General features: G+C 46.0%; 1 protein-coding gene across 1 annotated transcript in view; it reads right to left on the reverse strand.

Annotated features, from left to right (window-relative positions):
* The window catches only part of PLXNA4 (plexin A4), a 466,063-nt gene that overhangs the window by 11,369 nt on the left and 429,654 nt on the right, over positions 1 to 25,040 (reverse strand). Inside the window, exons 26-31 of the mRNA XM_067317539.1 lie at positions 19,948 to 20,107; positions 13,555 to 13,658; positions 10,224 to 10,323; positions 7,416 to 7,606; positions 3,290 to 3,459; positions 538 to 750 (exon numbers count right to left, since the gene is read on the reverse strand). Coding sequence (XP_067173640.1) covers positions 538 to 750; positions 3,290 to 3,459; positions 7,416 to 7,606; positions 10,224 to 10,323; positions 13,555 to 13,658; positions 19,948 to 20,107 — 938 coding nt within the window. The remainder of the gene's footprint in view (positions 1 to 537; positions 751 to 3,289; positions 3,460 to 7,415; positions 7,607 to 10,223; positions 10,324 to 13,554; positions 13,659 to 19,947; positions 20,108 to 25,040) is intronic.

Raw genomic sequence — 25,040 nt, forward strand, 5'->3', positions numbered from 1 at the left:
CCCCTGTCTTTTCAGAAAGTACCTGCAGACCTTTAATCACCAGAATATCTGTTCTGTGGAGTCTCATTCAAGGAACAGAATAACCTCCATGGAAAGCTACCGGATTCAGAATAAGTGACAATAATTGTGTGAACCCTGGGATCTAGGCAGCATGGGGACTGTTATAACAGTGCTGAGAACCGCTTCTCATCTGCGTGGAAAGACTTAGAAGCCCGTGTACTTGACAGAGCTCGGACTCAGTCTCCTCCCTTTTCTTCCTCCCTCTGTCTCTTCTCAACACTTTCTTCTCAAGAGAAACAACAACAACAAACACCTTCAGTTCACACCTCTAATTAAATTTTCATCTCTGCTTTAAGGCATGTGGGAATAAAAGGCTAACATGGAGCTTTCTAGTCAGGCAGTTGCCAGAGGGAAAAAAAAAAACACAGAGGCAATTACCAGAAACAATACTGAGGATGCATCCTACCTCCATCAATGAAGAAGGGCCTCATTGTGCCGCTTGCTTATGGCATTCCCTTTTCCAGAGCCAAAACTCACCTTTCCACCCAGTTCTTGTAGCTGGGGATATCCTTGGCATAGAGGAGCTTGTTAGAGGGTGAGTCTTTTCCCAGGCGGTGCTCTGAGGTTGAACAGGAGTCCATGAAGGTCTGAGCCACTACAGAGAGGCAGGCATCTGTGATGCTGTTCTTGTGGATGTCAAAGACAAACTGTGGGTTCTTGATCATGTTAACCCAGAACCTTAATGGCAAGCTGCAAGAGGGATAGGAGGGGTGGAAGAGGTGAATCAGTGCACAGTTTGCAGATTTTGCCTTGTGATATTACAATGCTAACTGGTGGATAGGTATCAAAGATTATAGTGCAGAGACAGGACTTCTGGGACAAGCCTTAACTCTGTCATTGATACACAATGAATTCCTCCCCAACAGGACTCTAGGAATGGCAGTGGAGTCACATTGGGAATGGCTTTTGTCCCTGGGACCCTTGCAGGCCAGATTCTGTCACTCCTACTGTCAATGTCATCTTCTCCTTCAGGAAGTTGCACTTAAATTAATAACATTAAAATTCAGGTGATTTAGATTAGAGTGCAATGTAAAGTTAGCTACTACCAGCTGCTTCATCAGATGAGGATGGTTATCACATTCATGCGACTCATGATAAACACTAGTCAGTGGTGGACTTAGCTTTTAAAAATATCTCGCAGTAACCTCATGGGGAGAAAGGCAGGTCCAGCTTTAAGGTTCAGACTGCGAATGTTAATGGCACTGTGTGCTGTGGGCACCATGTACTGTTGTGCTTTGTTCCTCAAGCCTGAGCCAGCCTATGATCCCAGCACACTGGGCATGAAGTAGTCTTTACAAGACAAAGATCTTGGGCACCCTATGAAAACCCTCTTTCCCCAAGGTGGGGGGGGGGGGAGAAAGAAAAGGAAAAAAAAAGAACAGAGAACAAGTGTTGAAACCTTTGAAACGAAAATTAATCTGCCCTAACCAAGAAAATGCTACTCCGCTTGCAATCCAAAGCCTTTTTTTTTTTTTTCCCCCTCAAAAGAACTGTTCATTTGTGTGATGCCCTGAGGTACCTACCTCCAGCCTTTGCCTCAAGCTTTTTTGTGTCAGAGCAAATGCATTCATATGACCGTGGCCTAGGAGCTGAGATCTGTCACTGATCACAGCATCAAACTGCTGTCTCTCTGTCTTCCTGTCAGGTAGACTGTAAAGTCTACCTTCAAGGTCTACACCTTCCCAAGGGGAGGTTATTCTTCAGTCTAACAAATTCACCTGATGTTCAAGCTAAACTTCCCTGTTCCTAAGTCCTTCCCATTTACTCTCGTTATCCTCATATGTTCGCCATAAACAATTCATCTCCAAGACTGATGTCTTTCAGGTAACAGCAGGCAGTTTAGCATGTCCTCACAGAGGGATGACACCACGTTCGCCTAAACCACTGTGTCTTCTCCTGATCAAGAAAAATCATGCACCAAATGCAAGGAAAGCCTCCCAATGGTAATCCTATCAGCTGAACAAGCTCCCTCGGGGAAGGGGCAGAAGTGCAGGCATAGGAGATGTCGGCACTGAGAACTGATAGAGCTGTGGGAGAGAAGCATTTTGGGCTGGGAATGGGAGGTTTGTCTGTCAGAGGGAAGAGCTGGATGAGTGAACCACGCAGAGCATCTTCCATCTGCAGTTGTTTGGAAGATAAACAGCCACAGTGAGGAGCACAGAGTGCATGCATGTGCGCATGAGTGTGTGCAGGGAGGGGCAGGGGGATGATGTCCCTAGCTGGGAATAATGAAGCCCGTGATGTGACTTGGAGTTAATTTAATCTGATTGAACAGATTTCTTCATACTGCCCCTTTCCCCTGCCAAACACACACATACACACACTCTGCCTTCTCTCTCCCCCCTTAAATAAACCTCCTGCTCATTTAGTCTGAGTGGCTGCAATCAGCCTTAGATTAGTGCCGCAGATAATGTTAATAATATGCTAATGTTTCATTAGTTGAAAGCCTCTTTGGTGCATGGGGTTTCTTTTTTTATGTCACTGCGCTGTGACGATCTGCCATCAGCATGGCTGGTAAAAGAAAAAAAAAATGCATGAGCTGGGGGCCCCATGGCTCTCCTCTGCTGTTCCTTTTATAGTCCCTGTATTTGCACAGGAAAAGGAGAGGGAGTGATTCCCCAGGGGACTCTTTCCAACAGGGAGACTCAGCAGAGAGGAGCTGCAGAGATCTTTTCTCTCTGCTGATCGTGGCTTTTTGCCTCTGTCCCATCACACGCATGAAGAGGGGCTGCTGCCTGGCAGCGAGAGCAGGGGGCTGATGTCAGCCTTTGTCACTCACTCCGAAGGGGACTCAGATCCAGCTGCAGGCCCTGGTAAGTGCTTAGTACAATTTCAGATGCTCCAAGGGATCTCTCCTAGCCTCCAGCTGTCACCCTGAGAGGCTACAAGTGTCCTGTGGATGTCTGGGACACTGTAAAACATCTCAAATGGCACCAGATGCCTATGTGTGGGCAATCAAGTGGACCCCTAGCCCCCCACTGACTATACTGGAAAAAGCCAGGGAACACAGGGAAAAGTGAGACCTACAGCCAAAGCGCTCCACCCTTGAGACCCTTCTTTAGACCCTGGGCATATTCAACTTCCCCCATCGGCTCAGGAAGACGGAGCTCAGTGCTCTGAACCAGGCTCCTCAGCTCCCCCCAGCACCCGAATCCCAAACTGCGTGTCCCTTTCTTCCCCTTCTGGTCCAGGACCTGGTGCCAGGCTGTGTTGTAGGTATCTCACTCACCAATTGCTCTTCCAGGTGTGCCGCACGTGAGGGTCATGGATGTTGTGCTTGTCAGCCTGCTCATCCAGGAAGTCGAACATGTATTTGATAGCCAGGGGGAGGGCACTGCCACGGTGAGCAGTGCTGAAGATGGTTTCAAAGAGGTCATCTACAAACTTCTGCAGGGTGCCCTGTCAAGAGAAGGAAGGAGAGGAGAGTGTGAGATACCAAGTGGGAACAGGATGTCAAGTTTCGGTGCTCCACAGCAAATGGAGTATGTCTGAGACCCAGGCTTAGGAAGTGTGACTGAAAAGCAAGAGTCATCTAATAGCTGCTAAGTGTGACATGAGCTGGAAATTCCAACCCAGCTGTTTTGAGTGGACATGCACCCTTTCACAATGTCCATTACACTTGATTAACAGCCGAAATGTGGTAGGCCAAGGTTGCTACCTGTCTTTCTCTCTGTTATTGGCACTCCCTGCTAGGTTGGGTGGTTGATCTGTGGCAGGAAAGCTTGTCCCACTGGAGGTATACAGTGGTGGGAAGGCCTTGATCTGTTCACAGTGAGATTCCTCTGCTCTGCACCTTATCCACAACTGATCTGGTGGATATATGAGCACAAACCAGCCAGTTTCCATACTGGCTTTCATCCAGGGCCAGTTCATAAGCTGGGGGTAAATCCAGATGACTGCAGAGAGGGACAGCAGGTGTCACAGGGAGGAACGGGACAAGAATCCCTGGAGAGAGATGGCTGTTCTATATGAGTGAATAGTTGAATAAGTAACAAGAACTTCATCTTAATCTTAAAAATTAAGAGGCCTTCTAATTTTTTATTACCCGCTGCAATGGGTCTATGTAGCCCTAGAAGCAATGCATAAAAGGGGCAGGTGCTGCTCTGCAGACCTCAGTGATGTCCCCTGCAGAGATTGCAGGGGTCTTCTCATGCTCGTTTGGGAGGAGAATCCCTGACCTCGTGCTTGGAGAAGCACCCTGGACCAGCTGGAGGACAACTGACCTTCAGTGAGAAGGTCAAGAGCTGGAATAGCAGAGGGTGACTAGGTCTGGAGAAAGGGGCAGTCAAGCAGCTGTGATAGCAAGATGAGCTGCAGGTTGGGTCTTGGAGTGACCAGGCAAGGCACACTTCCCCTGCCAAACTGGGAGCTTTGGCCCACATTAGAAGCTCTGCTCTGCTACCAGAACTGCACAGACATTTGTATGTGAACAAACCATGTGACTATTAAAAAAAAAAAAAAGGCAATCAAATCTCCAACAAGTGTTCCCTGATAGAAAAATTTCCTCAGCTGAAAAATAAAACCCTCCTCTTTCTCTGCAGAGCCAGGAGAGAAATTCTTCTTACTAGAAATGAAGTGCCGGGTTCCACCAGAGCGGCTCAAGTTTACATAGCGCTAACAAATGCTTAATTAGAAGGCTGGTGTCTCTTGCTGATTCACCATTTGATTTATTCTTTGGGAAACAAACGGAGGTACTGTTTGCTTGTGTGAACTCCTGCAGGCTGAAAAAAACCCTGCAGCACATATCTGACTCAGAAAGGGCCCCAGAGGGGAAATCTTGCTGGTCTGACATGGAAGGGCTGCCCTCAGTTTCAGTTTCTGGTGGGAATTAGTTCTCTACATGCTCACCCACACAAATACAAAGAAAACCTCTGAGGCTTTTAGACAACAGATTCTAGGTCTCAGAGGTCAGGGATTTACCAGAACAAAAATCATTGTCATTTTATCTAAATATTCCCTGGGATTATATTACCAGCAATAGGTCTCTCTCCTCTTTCTCTCCCTCAAATGGGCATGATGGGGAAAGGAAATTTCTCAGTCCTAGAAGTGAAACAGCAAACTCCCAGCCTTTCCACTCCGTGTGTTGCTGTGTAAGCTTCACAGCTGCTTTCCTACTGTGTTTACAAAAAGCAAGAGTTCAGTTCATGACCTGGAACAGAAAGTAGAAGTGATTCAGTGGTGGGGTAGGGGACGTATCCCTAGACAGTGTAAATCTGCATCGGTCCAATGACTGCTGGTTTACACCAGCTGGGGCCCGGTCCCTGAGAAGCATGATTTTCTTTTGATGTTGTGTGATCCGTTAAAGCATCTTGAGGTCATGGAGTTGGGCATATTCCAAAGGCTAAAGACAGAATCACTTCAAATCTGAATCCCACTGCAGCTTGGATAGCCAGAGTGAGCCGGCCGTTGTGTGCTGGGGGTAGAGCCAGAAACTGGCAGCAAAACGAGTCAAGGAAAAAATGCGCAGATAAAACTGTATGGTAGGGTTTAAACACATGATGGAGGCCTGTCTGATGGGTGAACTCAGAGGGTGTTTGCACGAACACACATAATTGTGTTTGTGTCTGTTGACATCCTGACAGGAAATGATAATCATCAAAACTTCATCGAGGGAAGGAAGATTGGGCTGTTTGATCTCTGCTTTGTTTAACGCTGCTCAGAATGGGGTGAAAAAACATCATGATTAGCCGCACCTGAGCCACAGCTGCCCTGCAGTTTCTGCTTCTGGGATGCACCAAGATAACTTAAGTGTTAGAGAGATGCTGGGACAGAGAAGCTCTACGCTGCAAGAAGATGTCAGAATTGCAAAAGGAACCTGTCTATGATTTTACTGCCTGCCTCTCTGCCAGCCTTGGTCTCTGCTGGGGTGCAAAAGAAGAGCATTGCAGCCTCTTCATTAATATAGGTCTATACAAGGAGACCACCTCCAAAAAGGGATCAACGGGTGACACGGTGGAAAAGCAGATAGATGTAAGCTCAGACAACTGCTTTTGCCCACGTTCTTGTAGAGCCTTTAGAGTTAAGTTGTGAGGAGGACAGTATTGGTCAGAGATGAAAGAAGTTGAAAGGCCAGAGGTCTTTTGCCAGCCCCGGAGCCAGCCAGCTGCTGTGTGAGCCAGCCACTCCCATCCCAGGTAAAGAACAGAGTGATGCTGAGTGACAGAGAGTTGTAGCTGTGCAGACAGCAGGAGAGTTAAATTACTTTTTGTAGGTCAGAAGTCTGCTGTAGTAAGTTATAGACCTGTCAGCCTGAGTGCTCTCCCCCATATAAAAAGCTGGTTTCCAGCATTCTTGGTAGTATGGATTGACTAGATAGGAACTTGTCAACTTTTCAACACCCAGGAAATGTTGCTTTGGAAGAGCACAACCAGCTAGAACATTGCAACATATAGAGGAAATTGGGTCTTCAGAGAAAAGCCCAGGGGCAAGCCTTCATGGGGTGTCTCTGCAGAGACCTGCCATGAGCCAGCTGTGATGTGTGAGATGTTTCTGGGGATTCAGTTCAGGATGCCCCTGCTCTGCCCCTGCCTGATTTGACCTGTGTTTTCCCTTAGGAGTCCCTGAGTTTTCCATGTCTGAATGTGGATGCCTGTCTAACTCCATTTGCTGTCCCTGGAGCTGGTCATCTAATAGCCACACCACAGCTAACTTAACCCCCCAACAAGTCATCAACACAAGACTCTGTTATGAGAACTAAATGTTTATGGGCCCAGGGAAAAGGTGTAGAAGAAGGATCCATACCCACACAGGGTTTTGTGGCATGGGATCCCATTTCAGATTGCAAGGCATGATATGATGCATTCTCAGAGCCTGATCAGAGCATGTTCACTTCCTGGCTCTTTGTTTGCTCCATTTGGGACAAACTACAATCCTGTATAATCTGCAAGCCCAGCACACACCTACCTCTGTGCAGACTATTCACCAGACTCATGGCCCTGGGTTCTTCACTCTTCATTGCTCTCCAAATCCCAACATCTCCTTAAGCCCTTGGCTTCTGCTTTGTTACTATCACCCTTTCCTCATTTATAGTCCATTTTTGACAAGTTGCTCCCTTTGTTCATAGCATCCCCACTTCTTGATCCTCCTCTCTCCAGACCTACCCAATGCACTGCCATTAAAGTTGCCATTTCTCTTTTGTTACCATTCTCTTTTGTTACCATTTCATTGTCACAAGTCCCTTTCCTGATTCTGTTTTCTTGGAGCACTTCTCTTGTTCTGTTTTCCTTCTGCTCTTCTGTTTTTAATTCCCCTTTGGCATTGTTTGAGCAGTCTCTCATTTCTTGTCTGCAAGAAGTCTCACCTCAGCCTTTAAAAGCACATTTCTGTCCCTCCACCCCCACCACCATGCCATTTACCTTGGTGGCAAGTAGCCTTGTCAGGTAGATCTCAGAAACCATCTTGCTGCCCCGATCACCCTCTTTTTGGTCACCATGCTCATGGTTCTTCACCAAATGCCACATCTTGACTCCACTCTCAAGGTCGGGTGTGATCATGGGTGTGCGAGAACGGAGGCTGTCTGGGCTGCCTGTATAACGGATCATGTTTTCTGCAAAGACAGATGCATGTGTCTCAATCTTATTAGCACTTGCATTGTGATCAATGAGTTTCACCACAGAAATATGATAATGACATTTTTCCTAATAGAAGTTTTTCATCAGACAGGCAAGAAGATGACCCCTTTCCTCTATCTGGGCTCAGTGCTGGTTGCAGGTACCTCTCCCATTCAGTGTATGTACTGGATGCACACACACTCTGGTGCAGGGCTGAGACAACCAGAGCTAGACCTGAGTCCTTGGGCATGCCTGCAGTATGCCCACTGCACAGCACAGACCCAGATGCCACGGCCACACAGCGTGCCTTCTGGGGAGATGTTAGCCTGGGTGTCCAAAACAGGAGGGCTGTGGCAGTACTACAGTGTGCCTACTCTTGCAAGCTCTGCATTTCCATATTAGCATTAAGTAAAACTCCATCGTCTTGAGTGGGTGTGTGTGAGTGCTGCAAATTACATTGGGCAATGCAGGTATATCTCCAGGGTGGAATTATGGTGTGAGCCAGAGAAGCCGTCAAAGCAGCTTTATGGACTGGGCTTTACTATCAAAGCATTAACTTTTGACTGAGCGATTTGCTCAGCAAATACAAGGGAGGTCAGCCAAGCAGGGCATGATGATTATGTCTATACTAGTAGATTACACAAGGCCCAAACACTGACCTTCAATTGCCCATACTGTTTAACTGTTAGCTTGTTCCCTGACAGAGCTTTGGCCTGGGACAACTAGCTCTATCGCTGTCAGACACTGCCAAGGGACAGTTCAGGGGATAGTACAGACAGTTCATGGTAGCCATTATGGGCAAGACCATCTTGTTAGTTTTTAACTATACAGATGTGAGCCATACCAATCCATCCTGCTTAGTCTCATGGTCAGAGAATGGGTCATGGGCCTTTTTATGCAGTAACACTGATGGGACATCTTGCTTACCTCCCCATTCCCAGACTTAGGAGGAGATGTCTCTCCTCCCCACTCTTGCCTCAGAACATTCCAATGCCTCCCACCCAACCATCCTCTTCACTCCTTGCCCCAAAGCCTTGATTTTGCTAAGCTCTTGATAGGAAGTAGACCAAATCCCCAGATGGACCCACACAAATTTTGTCTTCAAGGACACCTCTTTACCCCAGATTTCATTTCCCTCTGCCTCCAACTGATGGCATGAGGTATTCCTCTCCCTCTGACCTTCCAGTAATGCTATAGGTGATTGAGTCTTTTCCAACCATAATTAACACAGAAGTGTTGCACCTTTCTGTAGCAAGGTCTGAATCAGCCTCATTAGTGCATTACCAATCTCTACATATTAATTATCAGATGGAATATCCTTTTTCTCTGTGGATGCTGTTCCCTTAATTGCAATTAACAACCACTTCTGACCCACCACATCTTCTCCTCCCCCTGCATTCTTCCCCACACCCTCCTTCTGAAAAAACAAATGACAAAAAAATTTAAGAAATCCAACAGAAATTAACCCCCCCCTCAAGTCTTCCTTTTCAAAGGTCACTGTGTCTTTCAGTAATTGCAACAACATGGCAAAGAGGATGAATATTAATAAGGTTTGGTGGATTGCTCATGTCCTTGGAGAAAGAGAAAGGCGACTCCTCCGGACATTGAGTAACTGTACTTTCCCTCAAGCTAAAGGGAATGGGAAGGATGAGAGATGCTGTCATGCATTTAAAATAATAATAATAATAATAAAGAGATATGACAGCTGGACCTGGGATGGAGGGTGCTTTTGCAACAGTCTCTGGTTGCAGATTACAGACTTACTTTTTTCTTTTCCCCTCCCACATTGTCATAGTGAGACATGTCATAGCCTGTGACTCTACTGCAGGGGAGAAGGGTGTGTGATGGTGCAAGTGAGACTCAGGAGATGTGTCTGGTTCTGCAGAAGAATTTCCACCTGGTCTCTGCTTCACAGCTGTCTCAGTCTCAGTTGTCTCATGGGTAAAATGTGAAAAACAGTGTACCACTTTGAGATATTCTGATACAAGAGCTCTGTAAGCTATTTATTTATTTATTTATTTATTTATTCCAGGTGCAGATTCCCTGGGGATAAGAAGATAGCTGGGTGAGGCACACAACATCCACATTGTGAGGCATAGTTCCAGACAGACAGTGCCCTATGTAAATTGTGGTTGCTTTTAGTCCAAATGTCCTCTTATCTGTGCCACAGATTTGTCTTCATCACAGACCATGCTCCAGGATCTTTGCCAACCAGAATGACTTTGCTCTTCTACTGTGCTGTGCAGTCCCTGGTTGCATCTTCCTGTGCACGCTCTAAGAGTGAGTTTCATCCTGTCTGACTATGGGATATAGTCATATCATATAGTGTTATAAAATTTAGGCATCTAATTGTTTAGCCTCCCCCTCCGCCTCACCAAAAGGGAGGAGAGGTACTTCCCAAGAGCAATCCAGATACTTGGATCAACAGCTTGGACCAGATGCCACAGTTTTACATGGCTAAATCCTCTCCTCCTCCAATCCCCCAAGCATTCGTATTAACTAGTCATCTGCCTATCATTCTCTTTGCTGATACTCAATGTTTTGTAACCAGCACGATGTTTGGGATCTCCCCTCCATTGCTTTCTCAAGCTATATCAGCACACAGGTCCTTACCGTACTTGCTGGCTGAAGTCCGGGAGACCGTGGAGTTGTTGACTGCATTGTAGGCAGTGACTTGCTTGGAGACTAAAGCTACCACAGATCCATCTGGCACCTACAGACAAGAATGGACTTTGTCAATAAATTTCTGAGAACTGACTGAGGAGCATGCCAAGGGCAGCAGGAATTCAAGCAGCAAAACCTGAGCCATAAATCAGTGTCACTGCAGGCAGGACAGTAATTTTGGCTCACAGCATAAGATACTTTCTTCAGTGGGTCTATTGACAAAAAACGGGACCAAATCTTTCTGTTACTTCACTAGAAGCCTGAACTAGGGCAATAGGCCAACTGATGACAAAGCATACTCTGGCCCATGAAACAAAGCCCAGTGAAAACAGTGGGAATCTTTCCATTGACCTCAGTAAGACTTGCATTAGGTTCTTCATGAAGCAACTCTAATGGTCTGCAGGATAGGGACATGAGTAGAATAAAAGACCTTCTCTTCCTCTATACTGCAGAGTGTCTAAGGTAACATGTAACCACGATATCACTGTAAGACAGGCTGGAACTACTATAGGGTTATTTTTCAAAGTGGAGAAATGCCGATTTATCTGGGAATTCAGCTGATGGAAGACCAGGACTGTCACTAAAATAAATAAATAAATAAATAAATAAATAAGAGATCCCAAATTCCTTGAGCAGATCCAGACTGGAGAAACTAGATGAGGGCTGGGATTTGGGTAAAGCTTCTAGACCAAGAACCATCAGAGTGTGTGGATCAGTTTTCTAGGTCTCCAGATCTCACAAGCTTTGCTTATACAATTACAGCCCTCAAACAAGAAGATTTTCTCCATGAAAATTATTCTTGCATGATCTGGCAATGAGCCCGGATTTCAGCCTTACTGAGGTGCTGCTAAAATGTCCCGAGAAGCATGTTTGATAATCAAGACAAGAGAAGGGGGCCTTCCACCTTAGCTCCAAATTTAAGTCAAACCAGGAGTGGTTTTCAAGGACAGAGGAATCTAAATCCTTCTGAGTTGCTTAGGAATTTGGATTTGGAGTCCCATTTCATGGCAATAGAAATTAGTTCTGGGGTTCACCTCCTTTACCTTAAGATAGCTGCAATGTAGATACCTGCAACTGTACTAGTCACCTTAAGCAGAGAGAAATAAACATTTAGGGGGAATAATTCTTCTGAGCTATTTCAGACATTAAGGATGGGATGTCCCATAAGGACGGGAAAACTGATGTGACATTTTCTGTTCCTTCCAACCTGATTGCAGGTAGTATCTAGGTACCCAGCTCAGATGTGGATATCTACATTTTCCAGTTTCACTGATCCTGTCAACCGCTCCATGCACAGTCTTCTCTTTCCAGGTGACAAATGTACTGCTGGAGAGAGCTGACCACCACAGCTTCTTCCTCCTTGCTGTGTCAGAGGGTCTCAACTGGGGGACAGGAGTAGGGCTGGCATGGCTGTGCTCCAGGATGTCATGGGAGATCATTTCAACAGATAACAGAGCTTTCTGAAATGAGCCAGACTTTTTCTTTCTACGTCTAGGAAATTCATGTGAGTCCCATATCAGAAATGCTAACAAGCCAGTGGCTCAGAGGAGCCATATCAGGAATATCTGTGATAAATAAGACATTAAAAAAAGGAGATAGATAGGTGAAAAAAAACTGTTAGCAACTTCTAGCTCTTGTCTGTGTAATAATAATAATTAGCACTTGCACAAGAGTTTTTGATCTTCAAAGCACTGCAGAGGCTAATTAAATAGCCTCTCAGCAATCACAGAAGGCAATTATTGACTCTTTGTAGTTTTAGCCCCACACTACAGATGGGGAAACTGAGGCATCGGGAATATCAATGACTGTTCTGGCATGCTTCATTTCGGCCCTCAGGAAAGCCAGGATAAATAATGTAGAGTTCAGCACCCTGGCAGCTGAGAATCTGTTCTGCCCCAGCTCATCAGCAGAGCTGGGAGTTCATTGATGGAAGTAACTGGTAAAAGTCAAGAAAGAAATGAAAAATATACCCTTGTTTTAGTGAAATAACACATAAGTGTCCCCTCCCTCCCCCCACCCCCAAAGTCTTCTGGAGTCAGCCAGCAATGCTTCAGTCAATCTCGAGTGAAAAGTTTTGTTTCTTTTTCAAATTACTGCCTTCTGCCTCCTCAGGTCAGCTATTAAATGCAAAAAAATCTTGTTATGAAGCACAGCTTGCTGAGGTGTGATTGAGGAAATGACAAAATTGTCAGCTTCAGATTAAACTTAATGAGGCTTTTTTGGCAAGAGAGGAGAGAATGAATGGAGGGAGCTTTTCACCAAAACTCAAATTTTCAGGAAATCTACCACTTCTGTAAGATATTTTTGGACATCTTTTGTCCTCTTTTAAGGAACTCAAGGTAATGCAGAGATGAAAGGAAGCCCCCACTCAAGGCAGGTCAAGATCAGGATATGGATTAAAACCAAGATTTCCCAGGTCAGCAACCACTCTGTTGCACCACTCTGTCTCCAGCGATGTTGCTTCCCTCCTCCTTCTTCCAGATAATAAGCCCCCTTCCCTTGCATTTTTCTTCCTTCAACCCTTCTCCACCTTGCTAACATTAAAAAAAAAAAAACTTGGATGCATTGGAAAAAGGGGCAGGGAAGAGCTTGTTTTCTGTTTGTCAACAAGAGAAATGTTGACTTGTGTTGTCCTCATGTTGACCTCAACTCCCTTTCACATCCTTAGCTCACCAGGGCTGCTCCGTCCTTTAAAAGTGACAGAAGCTTTTTTCTTCCCTTGGACTCATCTCTAATGATTTTCAGGATGATTCCTATCAGGCCAGTGGGGCAGGATGGATGTACTCAATACAGGGGCTCTTCCTAGTTATTGCTCAGTCAACTGTTGTTTATTACTGCATCTTAGAGAACAGCATTTTATCCTTCTCCTTTTAACTTTCTTGGCTGAGCCACCTTCTTCTAGATACCTTCTTCCCATCCTCTCCCACGGACCTGAGCAGGGAAACAGGGAAGCACGGTGGGACACTTTTAATTCAGTGTCTGAGATGAGTTTGCTCTGTCCCATCATGATACTTACAGCTTCCCTATAGACTGTGGCCGCATGCAGGGCAGCCTTGTGGTGCTAGAGAGGAGTTGCCAAGTGACAGAGCTACACCAGGCATGGGACAGTGGAGAGGGGTGTATGTTGGGCAAAGCTGTGTCCCTGAGAATGCAGTGTGGCCTTTGGGGAGGTACTGGACGAGCTGGCTGGAGATCAGTAACTCCCTGATGGGTGATCACACAGCCACAGAGCCAGGTAAGTCATCCTGGATCTCTGGCAGGGGGGCTGTGGTCACATTACCTGATAGTGTGCCAGTGTGTTGAGTCTCTTCCAGTCGTTCTCTATCTTGGTTGTGATGTCTTCGTCCTGAAGGATCATCCTCGCTCCGCTTGCCTGTCTCCACTCTGCAAGGAGAAATGGCACATTTCACTCTTCTCTGCAGACCCTCTGAGAGAAGGGTATGGAGGTTTGGTAATTCCTGTGCCCATAACTCATGTGCATCACACATGTGCAGGCTACATATGTGTGAAGCAGCATGTCTCAGTCATTACCATTATGGTCTGGCAGGTGCCTCCAACCACATACAGCATACAAATGCACACATGTCCAAAGCCCATGACACAGGAAAAGAAGGGACAGATGAATCATGAAAGATTAAGGGAGATGGTTCAGGAAAGTATGCAAAAATCACAGCTACGTGGCAAAGTTCTGAGTCAAGTCCTGCATTATCCAAACTGGTTTGCTTGCACTAAATAAAATGATACTGGTTTCACAAAAAGACTTTTGCACCGGAAACACACATCCCGCTCAAGAATGACATTGAACTGTGTAGAGATCAGAACATATGGCAGTTGCCTACATGATGAGTCTGGCATTAAGCCACAGAAGCGCACAGTGGAAAGGTCTATACAAATAAATAAAACAAGGAGTGGATCACAGAGCTGAAAAGAACAAGGCCCAATACTTTAGCAACCTGGTTATTCACAGTGCTTAACTCTTAGTTCACCCCCTCACTCTGTTCTTCTTCCAACGTGCAGGTTCCAAGACCAGCCTGCCCTGGCGAATGTTAGTCCCTCACTGTGTAATAGGAGCCAGTGTGTGCCACAAGCCCTAGGGATAGGAACTGGTCCCTGGCCCGCCTTCATTTGGCAAAACAGACAGAACATTTCTGGGTATGTGAGTTATGTCTATTTGCCAAGATCCAGCCACAGCCAGAGCTCCCTGGGTAGAGCACTGCCGTGTTCAGCAAAGCACCAGACACTATTCTGGGGCCAGTTCATCTCCTTCCGTGTTCTTGCAACACTTCTTGCCCCTGAAGTCCTAAGTAATGGAGAGCAGGAAGCCCTCAGCTCTAGCTTACAGCAGAGACACAACCGGGAGAAGAGCCCGAACCAGAACCAACACCCTCTCCATGGAGCATGCTGTCTCCATCAGCCTTCGGCAGCGTGCATGTGGGCAAAAGGGCTCCTGTTTCTGGCCACATTCAGTTTTCTAGCCTGTGCCCCAAAATGGTGAGTGCTTTTCTCCTTCTGCAGGACTGGACTGCTTTGTCACTTCCCAGGGCACTACCTTTCACTCAAGTCTTGAAGGATGCTCCATGTGGAGGACTGGCATAGCTTTCCTCACAGAGGACTCAGAGACTTGCCTGTAGGCAAGGAATGCATAAGCAGGGTCAAAGAAGAGAAATGTAATATCACTTAGAGACGCCAGGCATGGCTGTGGCTTAGCCAGAGACAACCTGGCCCATCTAAAGCTTCCTTATTGGTGATCATGCCTCAGTCACAATGACCCAGCCACATACAATTTAGCCACACTCCAAGCAGAAAGTCTATTCATTTGCTGGAGTTAATTAAAATGAACTCTTGGATATGGAGACATCACCTGCCACCCCTGCTTATTGCTCCTAATATAAAAATGCAAGGACCGTTGCAAATTTCTTTTGGTTTCAGCAGTTTTCTTATCACATAATTAAAATGTATTGGGAAAGTCGCCCTTGCCTTTATTATTCATTTAAATTAGCAGGAAGAGGTCAGCTGCTGTGTTTATTGCTAGGTGTTTCTTTGGCTGGAGATACTCAGAGTGTAAGTAAAGGTTATGGTGGCTAAGCACTGATCCTAAACTACCCTTCATTTACTCCAGCTCCTTAGATCCTCATTTATATTATCTCTGTGATGTCTAAGGGCGATGCTCTCTGTTCATCCTGCCTGGAATGGATTCCCAGAAGCTAACCGGTCCCATATATTTCTTGGAAGAGTGCAAAATGCTGAAGCCTGGGCTTGACTGGGAAACGGTACTCTTACAAAGTGCCCCGCTGAGTGCATACAGTGATGGGGATTTGCCAGTCTGACTCCACACAAGACCCTCTCCTGTGCAAGCCAAGGGGGTCAACACCCCGTGGGGCAGATGCAGAGCATTTGGCTTCAGTGTTATACCCTCTTTCCCTTGACCAAGTACAAATCACTTCATTGTGCAGCTGAGTGGTGACTGGGAAAGGTCCTCAGCTGTGGTCACGGGACTCCCCATGGGGCCCCCAACTCTTCTGGCTTGCCTTATAGGGGCTCTGCATGCTCCCTTTCTCTGCAAGTGCTAAGGTGGTCACACTGATCTCTAAAATAAATGCAGAGGCTGGGAGAAGGGGGAGGGAAGGGGCAAAGGAGGAAAAGGTGACTCTGACATCCGTATGCATGGCGCAAAGGGAAAACTGTTAGCTTTGTCCTCACTGGCAGCGCCCTGTACCCTCTCTCATCAGATCTGCACACTCTTCACCACGCTGCCACAAAGGAGAGACACGCTCCAATCCAATTTGTTACACTTCCACCTTCCAGAGACACGGAGGGAGAGGGGGAGGGAGGCAAAAAATCCCATTATCTTTATCAAGCCTTCCAATCAGGAGCAGCGGTAAATGCAAACTCAGGAGACAGCTGCTGTGAAGCCTTTATATTTCATTCAGCTGATAGTGTATCTTTTTATTGCACGGAGGAATTACTTCTTCTTTTTTTCTTTTTTTTTCTTCTTCTTTTAGAAACAACCTTTCTGTTCAACTTGACTAGGAAAAAGGAAATTCCAGGGGCCATTGACAAAGAGGGGCTTGTTTAAGCTGTATCGGCGCCTGGCTAGGGGATGGCTCTATGGGTGCAAGGGATATGCCTTCCTGCAGCTTGAATCCTACTGAAAATCTTGCACCTCCTGTGTGCCTTCTCTCTGATCCAGGTGACCCTGAACATACCCATTGAACAAGGGAGAAAAGTGCAGCAGAGAGATGATTTTTTTTCCAGGGCAACTGAAATACCCAGGTGGATGCAAGTCCTTTCACCTCACTCCAGATGCCTTCACCAGAACTAGTCACCATCAGTTACCCTGTCCTTAACAGGCACTTCCAGGTCACGATGCACATGATCCATTTTAGTCATTCATACATGCTGTACTGTTTCCCAAACCTTTTCCTACAGACCTTAAATCCACTATAAAGGGCTGTGAAACGTTTCTGTGACTGCTCATGTGCAGCAATGGCATGTGAAAGAAATGCATCTGGCTTACCCAGGCTCAATACTTATTTCACGATCACTTGTGCTTGTGAAGGATTAGTTTGAAGAGCCAGGTGGCTGCTCTTAGTCCTACATTCCTAGAACTATTTTATCGCTTTCCAATAGCTTCCACATGAGCAACTGATTGGCATAGGTAACAGGAGAAAAAACTTTTGTCTGTGTGCTGCAGGTTCCAGTACGACCAGGTGGGTAGGAGACAAAAATGGGTAAGTTGCCAGCAAATGATGACTTATTGGAAATGAGCTGAGAAACTCAACTCTGCTTCTAGGGTGGAGAAAGGACCACAGTGGTTTGAGGGGGGGGAAAGAGAAGTTTGTATCAAAATGCATAGATGGGAGTTGCCTGGAAAGTATTTTATCCTATATATGTAAGTTGTCTGCCTTAATGTATATATACCGGAGTTTGGCTCAATTTAAATGGTTTCTAAAGTCTGAATTCCCCACCTCAGTGTGGCACCTCCAGCGAGGCATACCTCACTGGTGAGGTGGTGAGAGCTTGCCCTGGTGTGGTCCGTACCGAAGCGGATACAGAATCAGTGCACGGCACTCGATCCAGCAGCCCCTGGCACCCCAGCAGTCCCTTTCAAAAGGCAATCAAAAGCAGGGAGAGTGGATGTCTCAGTGTGGAGGCAAATTTCTGTTTTGTGATCCTCACACCCTAATGCTTTTCCAAAGAAGGGGTATTTTATTTATGATGGGGACTTAAAAAAAAAAGAATAATAACAGAATTGGCCACTGTAGAAAGAAGCCTTTACTCAGAGGGCCGCAATTTGGGTTTTGGACAAAAATATGACCTCAGGGTGTCCAATATAAGCACTTTCAGCTGACAACCCCCACCATGAGTCATCTGGGTAACTGCAAAACATTATGACATTTGTGACACATACCAGTCACTCTGCCTGCACCTACCCTGCATTTAACAACTCATAACAACTCATTAGCTTGTTTGCTTTCTTCCATGTGAGCAATCTGGCCTTAGTAAGCACAGAATGCCTAGAAAATGGTAATGGCAGTAGAAAATGGTGTTGCTGTTTAGAAAGCCATCAATTTCAAGGCCAGATTGCAATTGTGTTCTGTCCTGCTGCTTAGCAAGGACTGGCAGGGCTGATCCAGCAGCTCTTGCAGCCCAGGGCAGGTTGACCCTGAGAGCTCTGTGCTGCTTTCTGAGGGACGGCAGCTTCCTGCTCTCCCCATGCTACCTTCACTTTCACCAAAGGATGCCATACATCAACAAACATATTTTCTGGCAAAGAAGATGGGCTGGAGAGGTGGTGGGACATGCACATCCTCTCATGCCTTCTCCACCCATGTCAGTTGCACTCCTCCCACCTTGTTGGCAGCTGTGCTAAGGAAGCCTGCAACTTTATTGCACCTGTCGTAAATGAGGTGCTTTTTTCTCCCAGCTGCAATGCTATCTGCTATATGGCTGCTCATAAAACAGTCTCCTGTCAGTAAGGACAAACCTGTGCACATGTTCATGAATACTTTCTGAACCTCACTGGTCCTTAGCACCACTTAGCAGGTCAAAATTGTTTGCAGCAGTAAAAGTCCTGGCTGCACAATTGTCAGGTTCTCCATTTGGGGACTTTCCCCCAGCACACACACACTCTTCTGTGTTTGGGAATGTGGGTCAGATCCATAGCAGCCCAGTTGTCCAGGCCTGTCTATAGTTTGGATAGGGGGGTGGGATATGGACCTCTGTGTCAGGACTGTCTCTGAAAAAGGCATAGAGAAGGGAGAAACCACCTGCTGTCAATCATCAAAGTTGCAAAAAAATCTGCGGACTCCAGTTTATCCCTCATATTTCCAACATGCTGGTGAAATTCCTGCCTCCCAGGGCTCACATACCATTCAGTCACCATAGCAGGGCAGACCACTTTCTGCCCACACCCAGTCTCAGGTCCAAATGTGGCTCTGTGGCCATCATCCAGCACCACACACATCAATGTATCCAGCCACAAACCCTGTTCGCCCAGCTATGGTGCCCTGACCCTCTACCATTTCTGGCCTCAGGCTCACACTTGCACTCTCCAGTCCTCTGCTGACTCACAGCAGCCCCAGAAAAGTCTTGGGTCCTTTCTTGATGATGTATATGATTTGTTCTTTATTACTGCTGTTTTTGGCAGCTTGTTTTGTTATTTTAACTGTCTTTCATGAGCAAAAACCTTGCTGCAATTTCTGTCAGGAGTCCCCTCCTCCCCTGCATGAACACACGCACATATACACACTTAACTTTAATCCCTGACCTCTCATTTCTGCCTCCATTATTGCTGTGAATTGCTTCTTGGCATCAGTCCATTCCTTTTCCTTTTGGTTCCTCTTCTACTTCGCAGGGTTTTATAGACTTCATCATTTTCCACTCAAGTCTCTTTCACTGAAGGTCATCAAAGGCAAATTCTGGCTAATAGTCTCACACAGTACAGCCCCCAGCTCCTTACCAGGCACCACAACAATGCCCCAACCAGATTTCTCTGCATCCTTTCATAGTAGCCTCCAGGCATGGTATCAGATTTGCCTGTGGACCCAGTTTCAGACACCTCACTCCTCCCACTGTCCTTGCTTCAGATTTTGGGAAAAAAATGGTTTTGGACTCAGAGGCAGCCCTGTAAAGGGTGGTTCAGTTCCCTATATGCCCCAGAGCTTGACAGCACAATTGATAAGAAATGCAGTGAAATGGATGCAGCTCTTTCCAGGCTCCAACTAGAGTAATGCACGAAGGAGCAGACCACAGAGAAAAGCACATGAATTCATAAAGGTTCTTTTTTAAAATGATCTTGGGCAGAGCTAATGATAAACAGTGGGATTCATTTTCTTTTTTCCTTAAGACATGAATGCAGCTCTCCTAGTCCTCTGCAGAAAGCAAATCTCAGAGCAGCAGTCCTCAGTGCTGCTGTTTCTTATGTTGAAGGATGGCTGCTGGTCTTTCCAACATGCAATCCTCAAAGACAGAGGCATAGAGCTATCATTAGCCAGGACTGTATGCACCAGTTCAATCAACCCATTGCTGCTGTTCTGCTTTGCACATGCACCAGGGGCACTGTCTGTCTGGAAAGGTAGCACTTGCAATAGCTGGGCAGGGTCTGGCTGGCTCCCATCTTCCCTCTCCCCTCTACCCAGTGGTGTTCAATGCCGACCACACACTCACATACCCAGGTCCATATCAGCAGCTTTGGGCCGGTGGGAGCAGGGCACGTTCTTGAAGATGGCATCCAGGATCTTCTCTTTGACCTGAGTGATGGTATCACAATTCAGGATCTTCACCGGGATCTCAGGGCTGTTCACGTTGTCAGGGTTGACGCAGCTCAGGACCTGAGAGAGGAGAGGGGAGGTAGTGAGATCAGACGTACGCTTCAGAACAGCACAAGCACCCTGTGGTCTGCCCTCCTCACCCAGCTTCTTGTGTCCAAAAGCTGGATGGAGCTGAGAGGGATTTGGAGTAGAATAAGGTGAAATACGTTCTGAGAAGACACAGGGGAACTGCATGCATTCATGCCTGCCTTGCCCTCAATCCCTTACACTGCAGTCCTTTAATATCACTCAGGGTCTGTGCCCACTGAACTAAGGGTAATTCACCCACTGATTTAATGAAAGCGGGATTTGGCTTTTAGCTAGGTTTTAGGGGATCCCAGATGTTATAGTCAGTGAGTTGGAGGTAACGTGAGGGTTTTTCTGAACTTGTCTCTCACATCACTTGTCTCTGGGAGGTGAAGCTACTATAACTGTGGGAGGAGTCCCTCAGATTTGAGCCTCATCTCCTTGGCAACTTTGCAATACTTAATAGCAGAAAGCCCATGAGCACCAGCTCAGGTTCTGGTGCCTTCAGTAAAAATTTCATTCACCCAAATGAAAGTAAGTCACTCTTTTCAGGGAAACCATCAAAAACACTATCAGCTCTGACTCTGGTTGGAGCTGAACTGATATCCAAAGGGCTCTCCAGAGCTTTCCTTGGCCTCTGAGCTATTCGTTGCTCCCTAAAGAGCTGCCAAGGCAACAGAATCCAGTAATGTCCTTCTTACATTGTCACTCTGACTTTGACAATTCAGGTAAAAATGATCATGGAGCTTTCAGCTTTAATTTTGAATGTCTTCTGCAGAGTCCTGGGACAGCCCAAGACCCTTCTGCCTGAGAAGAATGTTATTAATTTGAAATGCAGGACTTCAAAAAAAAAAAAAAAGAAAGAAAAAAGAAAAAGAAAAAGAAATACTTCTTGTTTTGGCATATAGAACAAGAAAAGTGACCCAACTAGAGAGGCCTCTGATTTCTCAGAAGGAGCAGCATCTGCTCCAAACACTGTGTCCAAGAGTAAAATGCAAAGCATATGGAGTAGAGAGGGGGAAGGGATTCCTTAAATGCACACACAGATTTTTAACAGCAGCCTACCCCCTAACTCATGGCCATGTGTATGTCGAGCATTCTGGTCTCTCCTGGTTACAGGAGTGTGAAGTCTATAAACTTTTATAAACTTAGCACACTTTTACGCTTGGAAGGAGTGTTCAGTGGAGCTCCTGGATACATGTCTTTATTAAATGTTCCTGTGGCACTTTTACGAGAGCAGACATGTTATTTTTGGTGACTTAGGCAAATTCTACCTTGACTATAAATTCCCTTCTGTAGTACGCAATAGGTACTGGACTCTCCATCACTTCCCACCTTAACCTACTAAGATGCAGTGGGATCTCGAAGTGGCTGAAAACTGGGTGAAATAACGTCAGTATAATTATATATTGGCTCACCAGGCTCCCTTTGGTGCTGTTATGCTCAACAAAGAGGGACTTGTGAAGATATTGCTTACAAAGAGCTCTGTGATCTTTCTGGATGAAAGGGGAGATATAAATATGAGATATTGATTAGATCATAAAGCTATTATTTATATGTCACTTCCAGGAGTATTGAAGAGCATCAGTTCAGATAATAACAACAACAGCACAGATTTACAGTTCTGTGGCATCTTTCATCTCAAAGGATCACAGAGCTATACATAAAAGCACTGTTGAAATGCATCCAGTGTTGAGGCTATTAGTTGTCTCCCTCCCATTACACATCTGTAGGGAAATGAACTGGTGATTACTGGCTAGCCCAGACATTGTGAGAGTGCTATGGGGGGGTCACACATGGTTCTGGAGACCAAGTTACTTTGCCGGTCTCTCTTACACACAGTGATCTTTTCCAAAGATCTCTGCTAATCTTAGTTCAGCTAAGGTGGACTTAGCTGACACCAGCCAGAGCAAGCTCTGTAGGTGTGATTCAGCTCCAATGCAGTCACCTGGGGTTCAGTTCAGCTGCCCGCACGGAGGCACCTCATGCTGTTCAAAATGACCTAGGCTACCCTGCCAGGCCTCCTGCTGCTGATCCAGAAAGGCCCAGGTCTCCCACAGGTGCTGACTTGTATCTGCCGCACCAATGATGTCCACCATGCAATGTGGTCTATCATCCAGCTGGGAGCTGACAGTGGTGATCTGCTGTTATAATTGGATTGTCCTTGAATTTCACAGGGTGCCCACTTCAGATGGCAGCAGAAAAACTCTGACTGGGCAGGTATAACCATTCATGTCCTGACTACAGCAGTCCTTGTTCTCCTTTTCCAAATCATTTAGAAGGGAGCAGGGAAAGTAATGCTTCAAAGGGCTGTGCAGAGACAAGTTTGCTCTTGGTGGTCTCAAGCACAGAGGGAGAAAACTGCTAGCACCTGCAAACCCTCATGCTCATTCATTTCAATGCTCATTTCAATGGCATTGAAGAAGCTCTTTTCAACACTTCAGGTAATGCAGTCATTGCTTATAGAAACCAAACCCCTTCCTACAGTACAGTGGCTTTGATAGATAAGCCCCAGGTTTCATGTCAAGTCTCGGATAGTGTTTTCCAACTGTTCTCTTGTGGAGCTCTGAACTTTTCTCACTACAAAGACTTTGTGAATTTTGCAAGGGGCAGCTGTGTATTGTACACAAAAAATTTCTTCTCTTTGAAATTTTTCGTGGGGTCTGTAGAGGTCATCCTTATACCACTGACAGAAAATCCATCACCACTCAGCAGACTGAAGCTCCTAATCAAATTGAGGTGTTTGCAAGGGAGAAAGATTCCTACCCCACCCCTGTGGGAAAGCTCCCAGAGGTTATACTGATCCTCCTGGATTTCCACAGATTGTCCCTGACAGGAGGTGACCAGGAGAAAAACTCCTTTAAGCATTGTCTCCCTCCATTTAGTGGACTTCAGGGGTTCCATTCTCACTGAAAGTGTAAGGTTCGTCCGGTGCTTTTGCCCTGAGCTGTCCTTACAGCAACCAGTGAAAGACACAAGCTTAATCCTGTTGCTCCTGCAGTGCTGCTCAATACAATCTTTGGTGTCAGCTGGTGGGAAAGAGACCTCTGTGATGGCCTGTGTTGTATTCCTGCATGACCAGTGAGCTGGAGGGAATCTGCAAGATGCTGACCTCCTGAATGCATTCCTTCCCTGTCCTTGAGCCCTGTTGGGGAGAGCTACCAGCATGGGTGAAAGGGACAGGAGACTTCAGTGTTCTTCAAGGAGATGCTGAAAGCATGGTTTTGCCACTGATAGGAAATCAGCACTTGACACCACTGTTACGTCACGCATTGAAGTGTCTGTCAACGTAGTACAAAGAGGGTGTCGGTCATGGGGTCAGCATGGAAAGATGCAGGATTAGGAACGAGCAGACTAGGAATCTCCGAGCCCTCCTCTCCCATTGACTGTGTGCGATCTTGGGCCATGCTGTCTCACTGGATCTGTGCTTATTGACCTTTTTCTACATCCTTGGGCTTTTTTTGCCTGCCCTTCTAGGCATGAGCTGTCTCTAAGTATATAGACATGCAATGCCTAGCGCAGCTGAACCCTGATTACTACTGTGTATTACTGACATTTAAATAATAACAGCATGGCTTGGGGTTACTCACAGGGGGGCCTGACCCTGAGTTCTCTGAGCAGTGTTTGAGTGGTCTGCCCTGTGACCAGATCACTGCAGTTTCTGTCCTGGAAACAGACATCTTTCTCTTGGCAAAGGCTTGGCAGAGATCAAGAAGGAAAAGGACTGCCAAAGAGGCCAAGCATGGGAAACCCTTTGACATCTTATTAGTGGCTTCCTCCCTGCCACCAAAACTCCTAGAAAAGCTTTAAACACAGACAACTCAAAGAGTCTTTATCCACCCTGGAGTATGATGTCAGGAGAGATAAGCTGATTAGGCTCTCTGCACTGGAGCCACCGAGGTGTGCAGGGACCACACAGAGCACGCCAGAAGCTCCGAGACAAGATGTATTGGGCAGCTCCCACCTGCCACCCCTAAGCACTAATTATCCAATACTCTTGACAGCATCCGATACATATCGAGGCCTTTGCTCGTCTGCATTATTTGTGTCAACAGAAATGAAGCTGATGCAGGAGATGGATGGTCTTTCACCTCCCAATGACAGCTGAGCAGTGGCAGTAAGGAGTGAGGTTTGTACATCTAGACTGCAAATGGCTAAAAAATCATGGATTCTGGCAAAGGCAGGTGGTGGCCAACAGGGATGAGAACTTCCTGTCTTTCATAGACAGAATAATCTAGCTGGTTTTTTAATAACACTGCAGACCAGAGACAATGAGCACTGACTGCTAGCGAAGACATTAACACCAGAAGGTGTTTCTCTGAGGTATATGGCTCAGGAGAAGTTCTATCATTTGGTTTGCAGCACATTTATTTGAGAAAATCACATCTGTAACGAGCTTAATTTCTCCCAAACTGAACAATTCTTTCTATGTACACAAAATATTATACAGTGCAGAGACCCTAGCCCACTGAGGGATGCTTCCTATGGAGAAATGTAGGACTTGGCAGACAGCAAATCAGAGCTATATCGTTTGGAGAGAAATCAGCCCCAAACAATCTAAGCTTAGTAAGTGAGGTATGTATTCTAAAATCAATAATTCCAGATGTCTGAAACTATTCTGCCTCCTTTTGCCTTCCTGGGCAAGTCACTTGATTTTTTTTGTTTTGCTTTTCACTTAAACCATAGTCAAAATCCTGACTTTAAATATTTGGTCACGATTAAAGCAGAGTAAAGAATAAAAGCCCCCAGCCCCAAAACAAGCCCTGTCCTTGCCTTCATGAACTAATAACAATAAATAGCCTTTTTCAGTGTGCCACATATTGCTGGAACTGTGATTTAATGCTGTCAAGCAACCAGCTAGCACCCAGCACTCATGAAACATTACCAGTTCAATGAATTTGAGCCACAACTATTGCAAATTCATAGT

This window comes from Apteryx mantelli, chromosome 1 (genome assembly GCF_036417845.1).
Source record: "Apteryx mantelli isolate bAptMan1 chromosome 1, bAptMan1.hap1, whole genome shotgun sequence".
NCBI lineage: Eukaryota > Metazoa > Chordata > Aves > Apterygiformes > Apterygidae > Apteryx > Apteryx mantelli.